General features: G+C 36.1%; 1 protein-coding gene across 1 annotated transcript in view; it reads left to right on the forward strand.

The window, feature by feature from the left end:
- Positions 1 to 12,498: 12,498 nt before the first annotated feature.
- The window catches only part of LOC133663173 (ephrin type-A receptor 3-like), an 843,338-nt gene continuing 838,364 nt past the window's right edge, over positions 12,499 to 17,472 (forward strand). Inside the window, exon 1 of the mRNA XM_062067453.1 lies at positions 12,499 to 12,955. Within this exon, the coding sequence (XP_061923437.1) occupies positions 12,857 to 12,955 (99 nt within the window). The 5' untranslated portion in view covers positions 12,499 to 12,856. The remainder of the gene's footprint in view (positions 12,956 to 17,472) is intronic.

A 17,472-nucleotide genomic window follows, 5' to 3' on the forward strand; every position in this document is an offset into this window, starting at 1 on the left:
AAGTCCCCAATATGTTAAAAATACCTACCAAGTCCGGAGACAACGACCGGATGAGGTAGAGGGCAGACGTGTGAGAGGAGGGCTCCGACCAAACTTTTCATTTACTCTTTAAAAGTCTAACTACTTCACGGTATTTTTTCCTGGCTGACGCACCCTTTTTTGTGCGAGATAGTGTGGCTATTGCGACGTGATGAGCAGCTCGAAGACAAAATCGGCAACAGCAATAACTCGAGCAGCGAGCGTCTCGGCTAAACTAGCTAACATGGCGGCCGCAGCAGCAGCTTCAGGGTCGGAAGACAAGAGAGCCGAATTCGAGGGTCAATCTGACCCAGTCACCAAGAACGACATCGAGGCTCTCCTCAATAAACAGCGCGATAGCTTCAAGGCTGATATGGCTTTTTTGATTCAACAGTCAACTGAGTCCCTGAAGCAGTCAGTCGATTTATTAGGACAACAGGTGACGTCATTTAACAGCCGGCTGACTAGAACCGAAGTTACAGTGGGTGAAAACTTTGAAAAACTCACCGAGATGGAAGCCGCTGTGAAGTCTCTGCAGTCCCAAACTACGGTGCTCCTGGAACGAGTGGACGACCTCGAAAACCGGTCTCGCCGCTCTAATTTGAGGATTATCAACATCCCAGAGGGAAGCGAGAAGGAGCAAGATCCGACCAAATTTGCGTCTGACTTGCTAATGGCGATAGCGGGTCCTGATGTCTTCAGCAGCCCACCGGAGATAGAGAGAGCTCACCGCTCCCTCGGTCCCAGACCATTGGATGCTGGCGCCGGAAAACCGCGGACTTTCATTGTTAAATTCCTCCGTTTCCAGGAGAAAGAAAAAGTCCTCAGATGGGCCAGACAACATAAATTGGATTACCGCGGCACCGAGCTGAGAGTTTACCCGGACATCAGCCCTACTTTGGCCAAGAAACGAGCTGCTTTCAACCCCGTCAAAAATGCGCTCTACCTGAAAGGAATTAAATTTCGCTTGCTGCACCCCGCCCGTCTCCAGGTATCCTTCAGAAATGAAAACTTGTACTTTGAGTCTCCACAAAAAGCCCAGGACTTTTACGACGAACGCATCGCTCCCACAGGTTAGTGGAAGATGACTTTGTATGGAAGACGTTTCAGGCCAAAATTACGTTGAAGAGGACATTAACGGGTGCGTCAGAAAAACAATGGACATTGTTTATTTAGGCTTGCAGGCAACTAATCATCCTGTTGTGCAACTTATTTGAGGTATGGTTATATATGTTGGTCAATTTCTGCAATGCAACTTTTTTTTTTGTCTTTATTTATTTATTAAATTTTTATTTTTTATTTTTTTTTGCTTATTCCTATTTAAGTGTCATTTACTGTACATTATAGACACATTAGCAGATACAGGAGCCCTATCTGCTCGGTGATATTAGTTCACAGATTAATGTCATACGGAAGTAATAGAGTTTATGGAGTCCCGCTGCTAGTTCTAGTTCTTAGGACAAGCTTAGGGTGGTTTAGGAGTGTATATTTGTTCTTTGTTGCTATGGGTTTTTTTGGGGGGGTTTTGTGTGTTAGGTCCTACAAATTTGTCTTTTCTTTTAGTCCTATCTGTATGTTAATATCACTTCCTTCTACAAGGCATTGTGTCATCTCACCATATTTTTTATAAATGTGATTATGGCTAATACAAACAAAAAAGGGTTATCTTGCTTGAGATTTGTTTCTTGGAACGTTAAAGGGATCAATGGCCCAGTTAAAAGAGGTAGAGTATTTTCCCATTTAAAACACCTTAAAACTGAAATTGCTTTCCTACAAGAGACTCATCTGACCACTAAGGATCACCATAGATTAAAGGCCTCATGGGTTGGACAATCTTTTCACTCAAATTTTAGCAGTAAAGCAAGGGGCACAGCTATTTTAATACACAAAAGAATCCAGTTTAGCCCAACAAATGTCATAACTGACCATCAAGGTCGTTTTGTAATAGTCTCGGGTTCTCTTAATAATATGTCTGTTGTCCTTGCCAACCTTTATGCACCCAATTGGGATGATGAAGCATTTATTAGGAAAGTGTTTTCACTTTTGCCAGACCTCAGTTCTCATTGTTTAATATTGGGGGGGGACCTGAACTGTGCAATAGACCCGTTGCTAGACAAATCTAGTCCAAGGCAGGGCCCCCCATTAAAAATGGCCAAAACAATTTCAAATCTCATGGGTCAAATAGGAGGTGTGGACCCGTGGCGCTTTCTTTACCCAGATAAAAAACAATTTTCTTTTTATTCTCAGGTCCATAAAACTTTTTCAAGGATTGACTACTTTTTCATAGATGATAATCTCCTTCCGGCTGTCGATAATGTAGAATATTCAACAATAGTGATATCTGACCATGCTCCATTGTCACTTGATCTTTCGTTTACACTCTTTAAAAAAACGCAGACTCCATGGAGGTTTAATTGCACACTACTCAATGATGACGGATTCTGCAAAACAATTTCCAAAGTGATAGATGATTTTCTTGTCACCAACAACTCTACTCCCATATCCCCGTCTTTACTCTGGGAGACATTAAAGGTGGTAGTCCGGGGAGAGATTATTTCTTATTCAGCAAGACAAAACAAATTGAGAAGACAAAAACAGGAGCAGCTCATGGAAAGTATAACAGAATTGGACAGACAACTATCAGTATGTCCATACCCTGATCTGGTTAAAGATAGACAAAATCTGCAAATGAACTATAATTTATTGTCAACACAAGAAACTGAAAAATTACTCTTGCGATCGCGTGGCTTCCTGTACGAGCACGGTGAGAAGGCAGGGCGCCATCTATCACGCCAAATTAAAAGCCAGTCAGCATCTCGGCAAATTCGACAAATCAGAACCCTCACAGATGAACTTACAGTCATTCCTTCAGTCATTAATGACACCTTCAAATCATTCTACTCTGAACTATATACTTCACAATGCGCTGCTGATAAAACAATCATGTTGCGTTTCCTGGATAACTTGAAATTTCCATCCATAACTACTACTCAAGAGAGCGCTTTGGATCAACCTTTAGTAATCCGGGAAATTGTAAATTCAATTAAACTAATGCAGAGCGGCAAGGCCCCTGGCCCAGATGGCTATCCTATAGAGTTTTATAAAAAATTCTCAGATAAACTGACTCCTCTCCTTTTAAATATGTACAATGACTCTCTGGACCGGGGTACCTTGCCTCAAACTCTCACAGAAGCGTCAATAACTTTATTACTAAAACCGGGCAAAGTTGATTCTGACTGTAGTTCTTACCGTCCCATCTCTCTCTTAAACGCTGATTATAAGATTTTAGCTAAAGCACTGGCCCTTCGCCTTGAATCAATTTTACCAAACATCATATCACCTGACCAAACTGGATTTATGAAAAACCGGCACTCTTTTTCCAACATTCGTAGCCTTCTTAACATTATTTTTTCTCCAGCATCCGAGGAGACGCCAGAGGTGGTGGTCTCTTTGGATGCAGAGAAAGCTTTCGACAGGGTGGAGTGGGGATATTTATTGGAGGTCTTAAAGAGGTTTAACATTGGGTCTAAATATATATCTTGGATAGCACTTCTATACTCTTCTCCTAGGGCTGCCGTAAGCACAAATGGGATGTTATCCCAATTTTTCACACTTGGCAGAGGTACACGGCAGGGGTGCCCTCTAAGCCCATTGTTATTTGTTACTGCAATCGAACCCTTGTCCATTGCTCTTAAATCGGCCGGTATCAGTAAAGGAATCCATAGATGCGGTCTAGAACACACACATTCTCTATACGCGGATGATTTACTATTGTTTATATCTGATCCAATCTCTACCATTCCAAAGATTATTGATTTGCTAAACAATTTTGGATCATTCTCTGGCTATAAATTGAATTTCGCTAAGAGTGTATGCTTCCCTGTGAATAATTTGGCCCTTGAGATCCCTGATGGATATTTCCCATTTAAGATGTCTAGGAACAGCTTCAAGTACTTAGGTGTACATATTGGTCGCAAGCTACCAGCGCTCTACAAGGACAATTTTCCACCTCTAATCGACAAACTTAAATTAGATTTGGATAGGTGGAAAGATTTACACATAACTATTGCTGGCAGGGTAAACTGCGTCAAAATGAATGTGCTTCCTCGATTTTTGTATCTGTTTCAATGTTTGCCTATCTTTTTACCCAATTCCTTTTTTTGCATAATAAACAAACTAATGTCATCCTTTATATGGAAAGGCAAGACTCCCAGGATTAGAAGAGAGTTCCTGCAAAGGCATAGGTCCGTAGGTGGTTTATCACTCCCTAATCTAAAATACTACTATTGGGCAGCTAACATACACAAAGTGACTCTCTGGATCCAAGAACCTGAATTAATCTGGTGTAAATCTGAAGCTAGTTCCTGTTCTACCTCTCTCTTGGATCTACTTACATCAAAATTACCTTATCGACCATCCCAATTTACTTGTAGTCCAATTGTCATTTCTACCCTTAGAATCTGGTCTCAATTTAGAAATACTTTCGGCCTGCAGGGCTTATCCAACCACAGCCCCATTCATAATAACCACCTCTTCCTCCCTCCTAGCACAGATGTAGCGTTTTCTCTATGGAAGCAGTCAAACCTTAGCAGGCTAAAGGACTTATATATTGGTGATGTCTTCGCTAGTTTCAGTGAACTGTGTATAAAATTTGACCTACCAAAATCTCACCTATTTCGATACTTTCAGGTTCGTAATTTCGTTAAATTAAATAGTCTCTTTTTCCCTAATACTCCACCTAATTCGCTAATTGACTCAATTTTAGATATTCCCACAAATCAGAAAGGCCTAATCTCCAAAATCTACATTTTAATACCCCAGTTTAGTAAAACGTCTCTTGATAAAATCAGAGGGAATTGGGAAAAAGAGCTTGGCAGATCTTTAGATGATGGAGATTGGGATTCTGCCTTAACCCGAATTAACAACAGTACATCCTGTTCAAGGCTTAATTTAATACAATTTAAGGTTGTCCACCGTATTTATTTTACTAATTCCAAACTCTCCAAAATATACCCCAATATTTCGGATACTTGTAACAGATGTCACATGTCACCTGCAAACATGACGCACATGTTTTGGTCTTGTCCCCATTTGCTGGACTATTGGACAACTATTTTCAAACACCTTGCTAAGGCATTGGATTTAAACCTGACACCATGTGCAGAAATGGCTATTTTTGGGACGGTATCAGATCCCCAAATAAGGAGAAAATTTAAGGATAGTATCGCCTTTGCATCCTTATTAGCACGTAGGAGAATTTTGCTGGAGTGGAAGTCACCATTTTGCCCCAAAGCCTCCTTATGGCTTCAAGACCTTATGATTTATTTAGATCTGGAGAAAATAAAGTTTAATCTTAGGGGGGCACCTGGGAAGTTTTATTCTGTTTGGGGTGGTGTGGTTGACTACATAGCTAAATTAAAGACGCTATAGGACACATGAAAAGTTCACCTTTCACAAACCAGCTTCCTTTTTTTTTTTTTTTTATTTACATTTATTCTGGGTGTATATTTATTATCTGCCTATGTTGAGAAGAAAGTGATGTACTAATTATTTTCCATTTGTGACTGTACCTTTAACTTATGTAGGACCTGGGGGGGGGGGGGGGTTGTGTGTGTATGGGGTGTGTGTTGGGTTGCTGTTCTTGGAAGTGGGTGGGGGGGAAAAAAAGGAAAATGTGATTACTGTTCTATTGTATAGTGTAATACCTGTCAAATTCAATAAAAACATTTATTAAAAAAAAAAATACCTACCAAGGTTCGAGTCCCACAAGTCCCGCCGCCGGCCGGGATGCCCGAAATGTCCAAAACGTGCCCAGCAAAGTCCCACGGGGAGGGGGGGATAAAAGTTGGAAAAGTCGGCAAAAGTCCCCAAAATGTTAAAAATACCTACCCAGGTTCGAGTCCCACAAGTCCCGCCGCCGGCCGGGATACCCTTAATGTCCAGAACGCGCCCAGTCGAGTCCCACGGGGAGGGGGGATAAAAGTTGGAAAAGTCGGCAAAAGTCCCCAAAATGTTAAAAATACCTACCCAGGTTCGAGTCCCACAAGTCCCGCCGCCGGCCGGGATACCCTTAATGTCCAGAACGCGCCCAGTCGAGTCCCACGGGGAGGGGGGATAAAAGTTGGAAAAGTCGGCAAAAGTCCCCAAAATGTTAAAAATACCTACCCAGGTTCGAGTCCCACAAGTCCCGCCGCCGGCCGGGATGCCCAAAATGTCCAAAACGCTCCCAGCAAAGTCCCATGGGGAGGGGGGATACAAGTTGGAAAAGTCTGCAAAAGTCCCCAAAATGTTCAAAATACCTACCCAGGTTCGAGTCCAACAAGTCCCGCCGCCGGCCGGGATGCCCGTACTGTCCAAAACGCGCCCAGTCGAGTCACACGAGGAGGGGGGATAAAAAAGTTGGAAAAGTCGGCAAAAGTCCCCAAAATGTTAAAAATACCTACCAAGGTTCGAGTCCCACAAGTCCCGCCGCCGGCCGGGATACCCAAAATGTCCAAAACGCGCCCAGTCGAGATCCACGGGGAGGGGGGATAAAAGTTGGAAAAGTCATCAAAAGTCCCCAAAATGTTCAAAATACCTACCCAGGTTCGAGTCCCACAAGTCCCGCCGATGGCCGGGATGCCCAAAATGTCCAAAACGCGCCAAGCAAAGTCCCACGGGGAGGCGTGGAGAAAAGAGAGAAAAGTCTGTAAAATGTTCAAAAATCACACCCGGGTTGGAGTGCCACAAGTCTTAAGGCTTGTGGCACTCCATGTGGGACTTCAACCTGGGTAGGTATTTTGAACATTTTTGGGACTTTTGCCGACTTTTCCAACTTTTATCACCCCCCTCCTCGTGGGACTCGACTGGGCGGGTTTTGGATATTTTGGGCATCCCGGCCAGCGGCGGGACTTGTGGGACTGGAACCTGGGTAGGTATTTTGAACATTTTGGGGACTTTTGCAGACTTTTCCAACTTTCATCCCCCCTCCCCGTGGTACTCGGCTGGGTGTGTTATGGACATTTTGGGCATCCCGTGGCCATACATACGATTTTATGTTAGAGTGTTTTACTTGTTTTAAGTGTTTTGGTCCTAATCAATCTCAGTAAGATATTACAGCTTGTTGCTGAGATTTGATGACCTATATTGAGTAAAACATGCTTGTAACTATTTTTGTCCAAATGTCCAAAACACACCCAGCAATGGTGCACAGGAAGGCGGGGAAGAAGAGGGGGAAAAGGCGGGCAAAATGGTCAAAAGTCCCAACATTGTCCAAAAAACCTCCCCGGGTTCCAGTCCCACGAGTCCCGCCGCCGGCCGCACAAGGGATGCAAAAAAATGTCCAAAACGCACCCAGCAAAGTCCCATGGGAAGTGGGGGAGAAAAGTGAGAAGTCTTGTGGCACTCCATGTGGGACTCGAACCTGGGTAGGCATTTTGAATATTTTGGGACTTTTGCCGACTTTTCCAACTTTTATCCCCCCTCCCCGTGGGACTCAGCTGGGTGTGTTATGGACATTTTGGGCATCCCGGGTCTTGCGCGGCCGGGGGCGGGACTTGTGGGACTCCAACCTGGGTAGGTATTTTGAACATTTTTGGGGACTTTTCTCACTTTTCTCACTTCTCTCCCCCACTTCCCGTGGGACTTTGCTGGGCGCGTTTTGGACATGTTTTGCATCCCGGGACTTGTGCGGCCGGCGGCGGGACTCGAGGGACTGGAACCCGGGGAGGTATTTTGGACAAAATTGGGACTTTTGACCATTTTGGCCACCTTTTCCCCCTCTTCTTCCCCGCCTTCCTGTGCACCATTGCTGGGTGTGTTTTGGACATTTGGACAAAAATAGTTTCAAGCATGTTTTACTCAATATAGGTCATCAAATCTCAGCAACAAGCTGTAATATCTTACTGAGATCATTTAGGACAGCAGTGTCCAAAGTGCGGCCTGGGGGCCATTTGCGGCCCGCAGGTCATTTTTTAACGGCCCCACGGCACATTTTAAAAATACGATTGAAAAAATAAAAAACATTAAAAGTGGTATTTAAAGAGCAAACAGGTGAAATGTAACAAGAAAATGTTGCAATGTTTACTCTAATAACACAAAGCTGCCATGCAGGCTGTTTCTTTCTTTAAAAAATAATGAATCAAAATCAATATCATTATGAATTATTGACCTTTTCAAGGCTCCATTTACTTCACATTAAATATTTTGAGATTTTTTTGGGAAAATGTTCCATATTTTGTGTTTGCCATGTAAAAAAACAAGCTATTTTTTTTTTTTAAAGAAGGGCCTAAAACGAACAAACAAAACATAAACAACAATAAAACTTATAATTGACAGATAGATCTCAAGTTGATCTCGAGATTATTGTTAAAAGTAAACAGTAAAAAAAAAATATATATAATTTATTTTTTAACACTTTAATGAGTAGGACCCTTTTGGATCCTTAATAATGTTAGTGTGATTTGTTTTTAAGTGTCATTGCTCAGAAAATAGTAATGAATTAAAATCAATGCTGTTATGAGTTATTGACCTTTTTAAGGCTCCAATTATTATATAATCTCTAATATCCCACTTAAAAATTTTATTGGGTGAAAATATTGCATATTTTGTGTTTTTTTCATTACAAAAAAGGGTTTTCTTTGACAAAAAGAGCATACATGTTAAATCTTTAAAAAATGTTATATTGACAGATAGACCTAATGTTGATCTAGAGATTTATAAACTTGAATAATAACACAAATAATAATACTGAATAATGACACATTTTTTATAGTTTTTGGACCAAAACCCTTTGGGGGTCCCGGGATCAAGCCTGAGTGAAAGCCTAAAGGTATATTTTTTATTAGGGATGTCCGATAATGGCTTTTTGCCGATATCCGATATGCCGATATTGTCCAACTCTTTAATTACCGATACCGATATCAACGGATACCGATATCAACCGATATATACAGTCGTGGAATTAACACATCATTATGCCTAATTTGGACAACCAGGTATGGTGAAGATAAGGTACTTTTTAAAAAAATTAATCAAATAAAATAAGATAAATAAATTAAAAACATTTTCTTGAATAAAAAAGAAAGTAAAACAATATAAAAACAGTTACATAGAAACTAGTAATTAATGAAAACTTGTAAAATGAACTGTTAAAGGTTAGTATTATTAGCGGACCAGCAGCACGCACAATCATGTGTGCTTACGGACTGTATCCCTTGCAGACTGTATTGATATATATTGATATATAATGTAGGAAGCAGAATATTGATAACAGAAAGAAATGGGGGGAGGGAGGTTTTTTGGGTTGGTGCACTAATTGTAAGTGTATCTTGTGTTTTTTATGTTGATTTAATAAAAAAAATGAAATAAAAAAAACGATACAGATAATAAAAAAAACGATACCGATAATTTATGATATTACATTTTAACGCATTTATCGGACATCCCTACATATATTGTATTGGTTTTTAAAATAAAAAATATCAAAATGGCCCCCGCTTGCTTTGAGTTTTCAATGTGCGGCCCTCAGTGGAAAAAGGTTGGACACCCCTGATTTAGGACCAAAACCTTTAAAACAAGTAAAACACTCTAACATAAAATCTGCTTAGTGAAAATAATTCTCTTATCAGACAGAACATAATCAAATATCACCCTTATTGGAGATATTTCATCCTACTTATATTTCACTTTTTGCAGTGTAAATAGTTATCTCATAAGCTCGTACGAAGACCACATCTGCCTCCCATACATTTCCGACTGATTTGCAATAGCGAGATGAAAACGATACGGGGGAAGAAACGACATCAAAACGAGCGCAGAACCCGCGTCAGGTTTGTCGACGTGACGCCGGCCAACCCATAAACGGGCTCCTCGATTCAGGTCGAGTCCGAGGAACGTGACGCCGACACCACGTCAATGCAAATGTCTTTCCTTGGCTGGCTCGAACGTTTTTTTCCCATTTGTGTAAATAAAAGGGAGAAATAAAAGCGCTGGCTACGTAATCGCCGCAGATTGAAATTCAAAAACGTGGTTTGTAACCCCGACGGCGCTGACAGGATCGACTGTTTGCCAGCCAAGAAAGTGTCGTGTCAACCTGTGGTGAATAATCACAATCCCAGTTCTCACCAGCACTACGTTGTTTTATCACTTTTTTTTAATTTTATTTTAATGTCAAGTGTGCTTTTGGGAAAGAGAATTAGCATCGTGAATACTCAAAGTCCTTTTATGGCTTTTTAAAAGTCGCTCTCTTTGTGTATATTTTTCTACGGACAAACTCTTATTCTGAAGACACAAAAAAAATGAATATTATCAACAACAGTATCAATAATAGTAACAATTTCAACATAGCAGTGATTTATAAAAAATAAAAACATTTAAAAAAAAAAAAAAAAAAAAAAAAAAAAACATGACACAAAACAATCTAAAAGCAGTCAAACAGAAATGAATATTATCAACAACAGTAACAATATTAGTAACAATTTCAACATAGCAGTGATTATAAATCCTTCATTGACATTATCATTACAGACGTTTAAAAAAAAAAAAAAAAAAAAAAAAAAAAAAAAAACATGACACAAAACAATCTAAAAGCATTCAAACAAAAATTAATATTATCAACAACAGTATCAATATTAATAATAATTTCAACATAGCAGTGATTAAAAATCCCTCATTGACATTATCATTACAGACATTTATAAAAAATAAAAACATTGAAAATTAAAATAAAAAAATAAAATAAAATAAACATGACACAAAACAATCTAAAAGCAGTCAAACACAAATTAATATTATCAACAACAGTATCAATATTAGTAAAAATTTCAACATAGCAGTGATTAAAAATCCCTCATTGACATTATCATTACAGACATTTATAAAAAATAAAAAAAACATGACACAAAACAATTTAAAAGCAGTCAAACAAAATTTGATATCATCAACAACAGTATCAATATTAGTAACAATTTCAACATAGCAGTGATTAAAAATCCCTCATTGACATTATCATCACAGACATTTATAAAAAATAAAAACATTTTAAATTAAAATTAAAATAAAAAAAAACAATAAAATAAACATGACACAAAACAATCTAAAAGCAGTCAAACAAAAACTAATTTTATCAACAACAGTACCAATATTAGTAACAATTTCAACATAGCAGTGATTAAAAATACCTCATTGAAATGATCATTACAGACATTTATAAAAAATAAAAACATTTAAAAAAAAAAAAAAAAACAAAAAAAAAACATGACATAAACTAATTTAAAAGAAATCAAACAAAAATGAATATTATCAACAACAGTATCAATATTAGTAACAATTTCAACATAGCAGTGATTAAAAATCCCTCATTGACATTATCATTATAGACATTTATAAAAAATATAAACATTACAAAAACAATAAAAATTAAAAATATGACACAAAACAATCTAAAAGCAGTCAAACAAAAATTACTATTATAAACAACAGTATCAATATTAGTGACAATTTCAACATAGCAGTGATTAAAAATCCCTCATTGACATTATCATTACAGACATTTATAACAAATAAAAAAACATTTAAAATTAAAATTAAAATTAAAATAATAATAAATAAAACATGACACAAAACAATCTAAAAGCAGTCAAACAAAAAATTAATATTATCAACAACAGTATCAATATTAGTAACAATTTCAACATAGCAGTGATTAAAAATCCCTCGTTGAAATTATCATTACAGACATTTATAAAAAATAAAAACATTTAAAAAAAAAATAAAAATAAAAACACATGACATGAACTAATCTAAAAGCAATCAAACAAAATTGAATATCATCAACAACAGTATCAATATTAGTAACAATTTCAACATAGTAGTGATTAAAAATCCCTCATTGACATTGTCATTATAGACATTTATAAAAAATAAAAACATTACAAAAAAAATAAAAATTAAAAATATGACACAAAACAATCTAAATGCAGTCAAACAAAAATGAATAATATCAAAAACAGTATCAATATTAGTAAAAATTTCAACATAGCAGCGATTAAAAATCCCTCATTGACATTATCATTACAGATATTTATAAAAAATAAAAACATTAAAAAAAAAAAAAAATACATGACACAAAACAATCTAAAAGCAGTCAAACAAAAATGAATATTATCAACAACAGTATCAATATTAGTAAACATTTCAACATAGCAGTGATTAAAAATCCCTCATTGACATTATCATTACTGACATTTATCAAAAATAAAACATTAAAAAAAATAAAAATAAAAATAACAATAAAAAATATGACACAAAAAAATCTAAATGCAGTCAAACAAAAATGAATAATATCAAAAACAGTATCAATATTAGTAACAATTTCAACATAGCAGTGATTGAAAATCCCTCATTGACATTATCATTACAGACATTTATAAAAAATAAAAACATTAAAAAAAAATAAATAAAATAAAATAAAAAAATACAAAAAATAAATTAAAAAAAGAACAATAGTATCACAGTAGCTTACACTTGCATCAAATCTCCTAAACTTGACAACAAACTGTGTTGTCAAGTTTAGGAGAGCTTTTTTTGAGGTGGTACCACAAGTAAATGGTTGGTTGCCAGATGGGTCAACGGCCACTTTTTTTCCCCCCCCTCCCATTGGAGCGTGTTTTTCCTTGTTCTGATATCTCTGCCTAGCAACTCGCGCTTTCAGGAGAAAGTCTGGGCGCTCGGTTGCCAGGCGTAGGGCATGTGTGCTTTGCGCGGCAGCTGAGCAAACAGCGGCGTGATGGGGAGGTGGGGATCTCTCCTGTGGGATTAGATAAGGGCTAATTGGGGCTAACAAGGACTAGACACTCATATGTTCTCTTTGTTTTCTCCCTTCTTCCCCACAGTCAACCTGTTAGATTCCAAAGCCAGCCAGGGGGAGTTGGGATGGATTTCCTACCCTTCACATGGGGTGAGTATCTTCTATTTGGAGAACCTTGCTCCAAAGTTCATTTCACCGATCGGAGGTTTGATGTAGGCTTTATTTACTTCCCGCCGCATGGAAATATGCCATTGTTTCCCCCCCTCATTTTGTCATGGCAGACAAATAAGCCGAGTGTAGATTAACCCACTTCTCTTTCCACATTTGGGTCTATTCTCCGTCTCACAGGTCAAAGGTTAGACATTTGGTGCTGGCCATATGGTGGTGATGCTTCGGGGAAAATGTATCTGTCGGTGTTTATTGGTGTGTGCGTGTTGAAGAGAAAGATTACGGCATTAAAGGCTTTTGGGATTGTTTGGACAAAAACATCCTCCCTGGAATTTTTCGATAAGCTTAACCTCTTTTTGTCCGAATCACGTTCAAACTAGACGTGGTAAATAAATATTAAAATTATCATATTAACATACGGAAAGATAAACAAAAATAGATGTGGATAATAAATAATAAAGCCTAGCCCTAACCCTACATTTTTATAATGATACACTAGCAAAATGAAATAGTAAAAAAAAAAAAATAATAATAATTGAATAAAGCCTAAACCTGACCGTGAATTTAAATAATAAAACAATTCAAAAAAGTAAAAAATAGGATGAAAAAAAATAAAATAAAAAAGATGTGGTGAATAAATAATAAAGCCTAACCCTAACCCTGTTTTTTTTATAATAATACAATCAAAAAATTATAAAAATAATTAAAAAAAACAAAAAATAAGTGTGGCAAAATAAATAATAAAACCTAATCCTAATCCTATTTTTTATAGTAATACAATTGAAAAATAATAAAAATAATAAAAAAAACAAAAAAAAAATGTGGCAAAATAAATAATAAAGCCTATCCCTAACTGTATTTATTTTATAATAATACAATAAAAAAAACAACATACAAAAAAAATAAAAACATATGCGGTAAATAAATAATAAAGCTTAACCCTAGAGCACATTTTTTATAATAATACAACTTAAAAAAAAAAAAAAAGTAGATGTGGTAAAATGAATAATAAAGCCCAACCCAAACCCTAAATTTAAAGAATAATACAACTAAAAAAATTATCAAAAATTTTACAAAAATGATGCGATACATTAATAATAAAGCCTAACCCTAACACAAAATGTTTATAATAATACAATTTAAAAAATGAAAAAAAATAAAAATAAAAATAGATGTAGTAAATACGTAAATATGAAAACCTAACCCTAACCCTAAATTCAAAAAATAATAATACAATTTTTTAAAATTTTTTTAAAGAATGAAAAAGCAAAAACAAATAATAAAGCCCAAACCAATGTTTTTTAAATAATATTACAATTTAACATAAAAAAAAAAAAAAGAATTGCAAAAAATAACACAAACAGATGTGGTAAAGAAATACTAAAGCCTAACCATAACCCCACATTTAAATAATAATACAATCTAACACATGGAAAAAACATGGACGTAGTGAATAAATAATATAGCCTAACCCTAACCCTAAATTTAAAGAATAATACAACTAAAAAAATTATCAAAAATTTTACAAAAATGATGCGATACATTAATAATAAAGCCTAACCCTAACACAAAATGTTTATAACAATACAATTTAAAAAATGAAAAAAATAAAAATAAAAATAAAAATAGATGTAGTAAATACGTAAATATGAAAGCCTAACCCTAATCCTAAATTTCAAAAAATAATAATACCATTTTTTAATTTTTTTTTTTAAAGAATTAAAAAGCAAAAACAAATAAAGCCCGAACCAATTTTTTAAAATAATATTACAATTTAACATTTAAAAAAAAAGAATGGCAAAAAATAACACAAACAGATGTGGTAAAGAAATACTAAAGCCTAACCATAACCCCACATTTAAATAATAATACAATCTAACACATGAAAAAAACATGGACGTAGTGAATAAATAATATAGCCTAACCCTAACCCTAAATTTAAAGAATAATACAACTAAAAAAATTATCAAAAATTTTACAAAAATGATGCGATACATTAATAATAAAGCCTAACCCTAACACAAAATGTTTATAACAATACAATTTAAAAAATGAAAAAAATAAAAATAAAAATAAAAATAGATGTAGTAAATACGTAAATATGAAAGCCTAACCCTAACCTTAAATTTAAAAAAATAATAATACAATTTTTTTTATTTTTTTTAAAGAATGAAAAAGCAAAAACAAATAGTAAAGCCCAAACCAATTTTTTAAAATACTATTACAATTTAACATTTTTAAAAAAAGAATGGCAAAAAATAACAAAAACAGATGTGGTAAATGGATAATAAAGCCTAACCATAACCCTACATTTAAATAATAATACAATTTAACGCATTAAAAAAACATGGACGTGGTGAATAAATAATAAAACCTAACCCTAACCTCGTACTTGTGGGGGTCGCCTCCCCGAGTTAACTTAGGGCAAAAACAGGGTAAAAAAAAACCCGACTGGTCCCCGTTAAACCCATCAAACATGTCCGTGTGTGTCGTCGCCAACATGAGAAGAACACGCAAACTCCACACCAAGGAGACTTGAACCGGGACCCCCTGACTGCGAGGCAGGCGCGCTAACCGCAGCAAACCATTTCGTTCATTTATTTTTTTTAACGCCGATATTGCATGACGTGAGTCTAGCAGTTTTCAAAAAAATACAATCCAAAAAGTACGTCTGTGGGGGGGGAGGAAAAAACCTGAAACTTCATCCGTCAACATCTCTTGCCACTACAAAGTCCCTCCAGTGGGTTCTTGCTCAGTTTATTTGTCTAACTGGTTAGACTACTGTGCCTCAGGGCTGGACCCCCCCCCCCCCACACACACACACACACACTCACACACACACACTTACTTTTTGGCTGTGATTTAAAATAATCCTCATTCACTCAGAAGAGGGGCCAGTCAGTCACATACGAAACCATCTAAAAACTCTCGACATTGATTATTGATTTGGTTTTGATTTATTGAGCTGAGTTTATTGCAAGAAAATTAAAACAATTAAAAATAAATAAAATAAATAGTGCAGTTTTTTATGAAAAATACTGTAAATGCTATGCTCAATAAAAGAAGCACCGAGGACCCTGAAATATGCGTGGAAAGTTAACTAAAAACATTTTATTCAACATTTTTTATGACAATCCAAGCAAAACATTAAAAAAAATGTAGCGATTAAAAATAATCTCAATTTTACGCAGTAAAATTGTGTTTTTAAAAGTAAAAGTACCGAGTATATTGCATTGGAACTACTCTGACAAGTATTATTTGTTAATGTATTAAAGGGGAACTGCACTTTTTGGGGGGTATTTTGTCTATCATCCACAGTCCTTATGCCATTTTAATTTTTTCTATGCACTCTAACGCATAAATAAAGGCTAGGAAAAGTCAGCTAACAACAGAGCCAAGAGGAGTCACTTTATTCCGCCTATAAATTGCTTTAAAAAGCAACCCAAAACCTCCATCATTGTTTTATACACACACTCTAAGTGCCGTGAATTCCGGACTATAAGGCGCTTCTTTTTTCCCACGTTTTAAACCCTGCGGCTTATAAAACGGTGCGGCTCGTCTATGGATTTTTCCGCGCTGACGGACGTCATTTTGGACAAGTTCGCTCACTGCAGGCGCTGCCGGGTGAACCTTTACAGTGTTTCCTGCTGTTTAAGGCTTCGAACCGGAAGTAAAAGTGCCATTCTGTCTTCTAAGCCACGTTTGTAAGTTTTACAATATAACTAAAGCAATTTTTACTTACTAAACCGTCCCATGTGTGATGTCTGTAGGAGTGTTTTCATGCATATTTGTACGTGCTATCGTAATGTAATCAAGCGAGCGTCCTTAGCTTTAGCTAATATGCTAACAAGTTTGCGAGTGTCTGTGTTAGTATTATTAACTTACAATGGCATTTTTTTTTTGTATTTTTTCATTTTCACAAATTCCTCAGTAAATTCACCAAAACTTCACCGTGGAGTTATTGAGTCTGTTTCGCTGATTAGAGAGCTAGCTTGCGCAGCTAGTGGGTCCATGGCGATGACTTCTGTTTTGTTTAAGCCGCCATTTTACTGCCACGTTACAGACACCATTTGGAAACAATTAAGGTATGTAAATAAACATTTACGAAATATGTATGTTGAAATAACTTATTTCGCAAAGTATATATCTGCCATGTCCAATGCGGCTAAAATATGAAAAAATAAATTATTTGAACATTTTGTGGGTGTGGCTTGTATTCAGGTGCGCTCTATAGTCCAGAAAATACGGTAAATTGGCGTTCCATAACCTAAGTTAGCATTTTTTTCACGTTGTAATGTAAATCAATCGCTATCAAATTATACAACTGGAAACTGTTATTAATTAAGCAATGTAACAAACAAATACAAAATATTTCTGTGTAAATAACTCATTTCAAAACTTTACAACAGCATTATATTGTATTGTTTCAGTTTCACAAATTCCTCAGTAAATTCACGAAAACATCAGCGTGGAGTTATTGAGTCGGTTTAGCTGATTGG

Source organism: Entelurus aequoreus, linkage group LG13 (genome assembly GCF_033978785.1).
Source record: "Entelurus aequoreus isolate RoL-2023_Sb linkage group LG13, RoL_Eaeq_v1.1, whole genome shotgun sequence".
NCBI classification, from domain to species: domain Eukaryota; kingdom Metazoa; phylum Chordata; class Actinopteri; order Syngnathiformes; family Syngnathidae; genus Entelurus; species Entelurus aequoreus.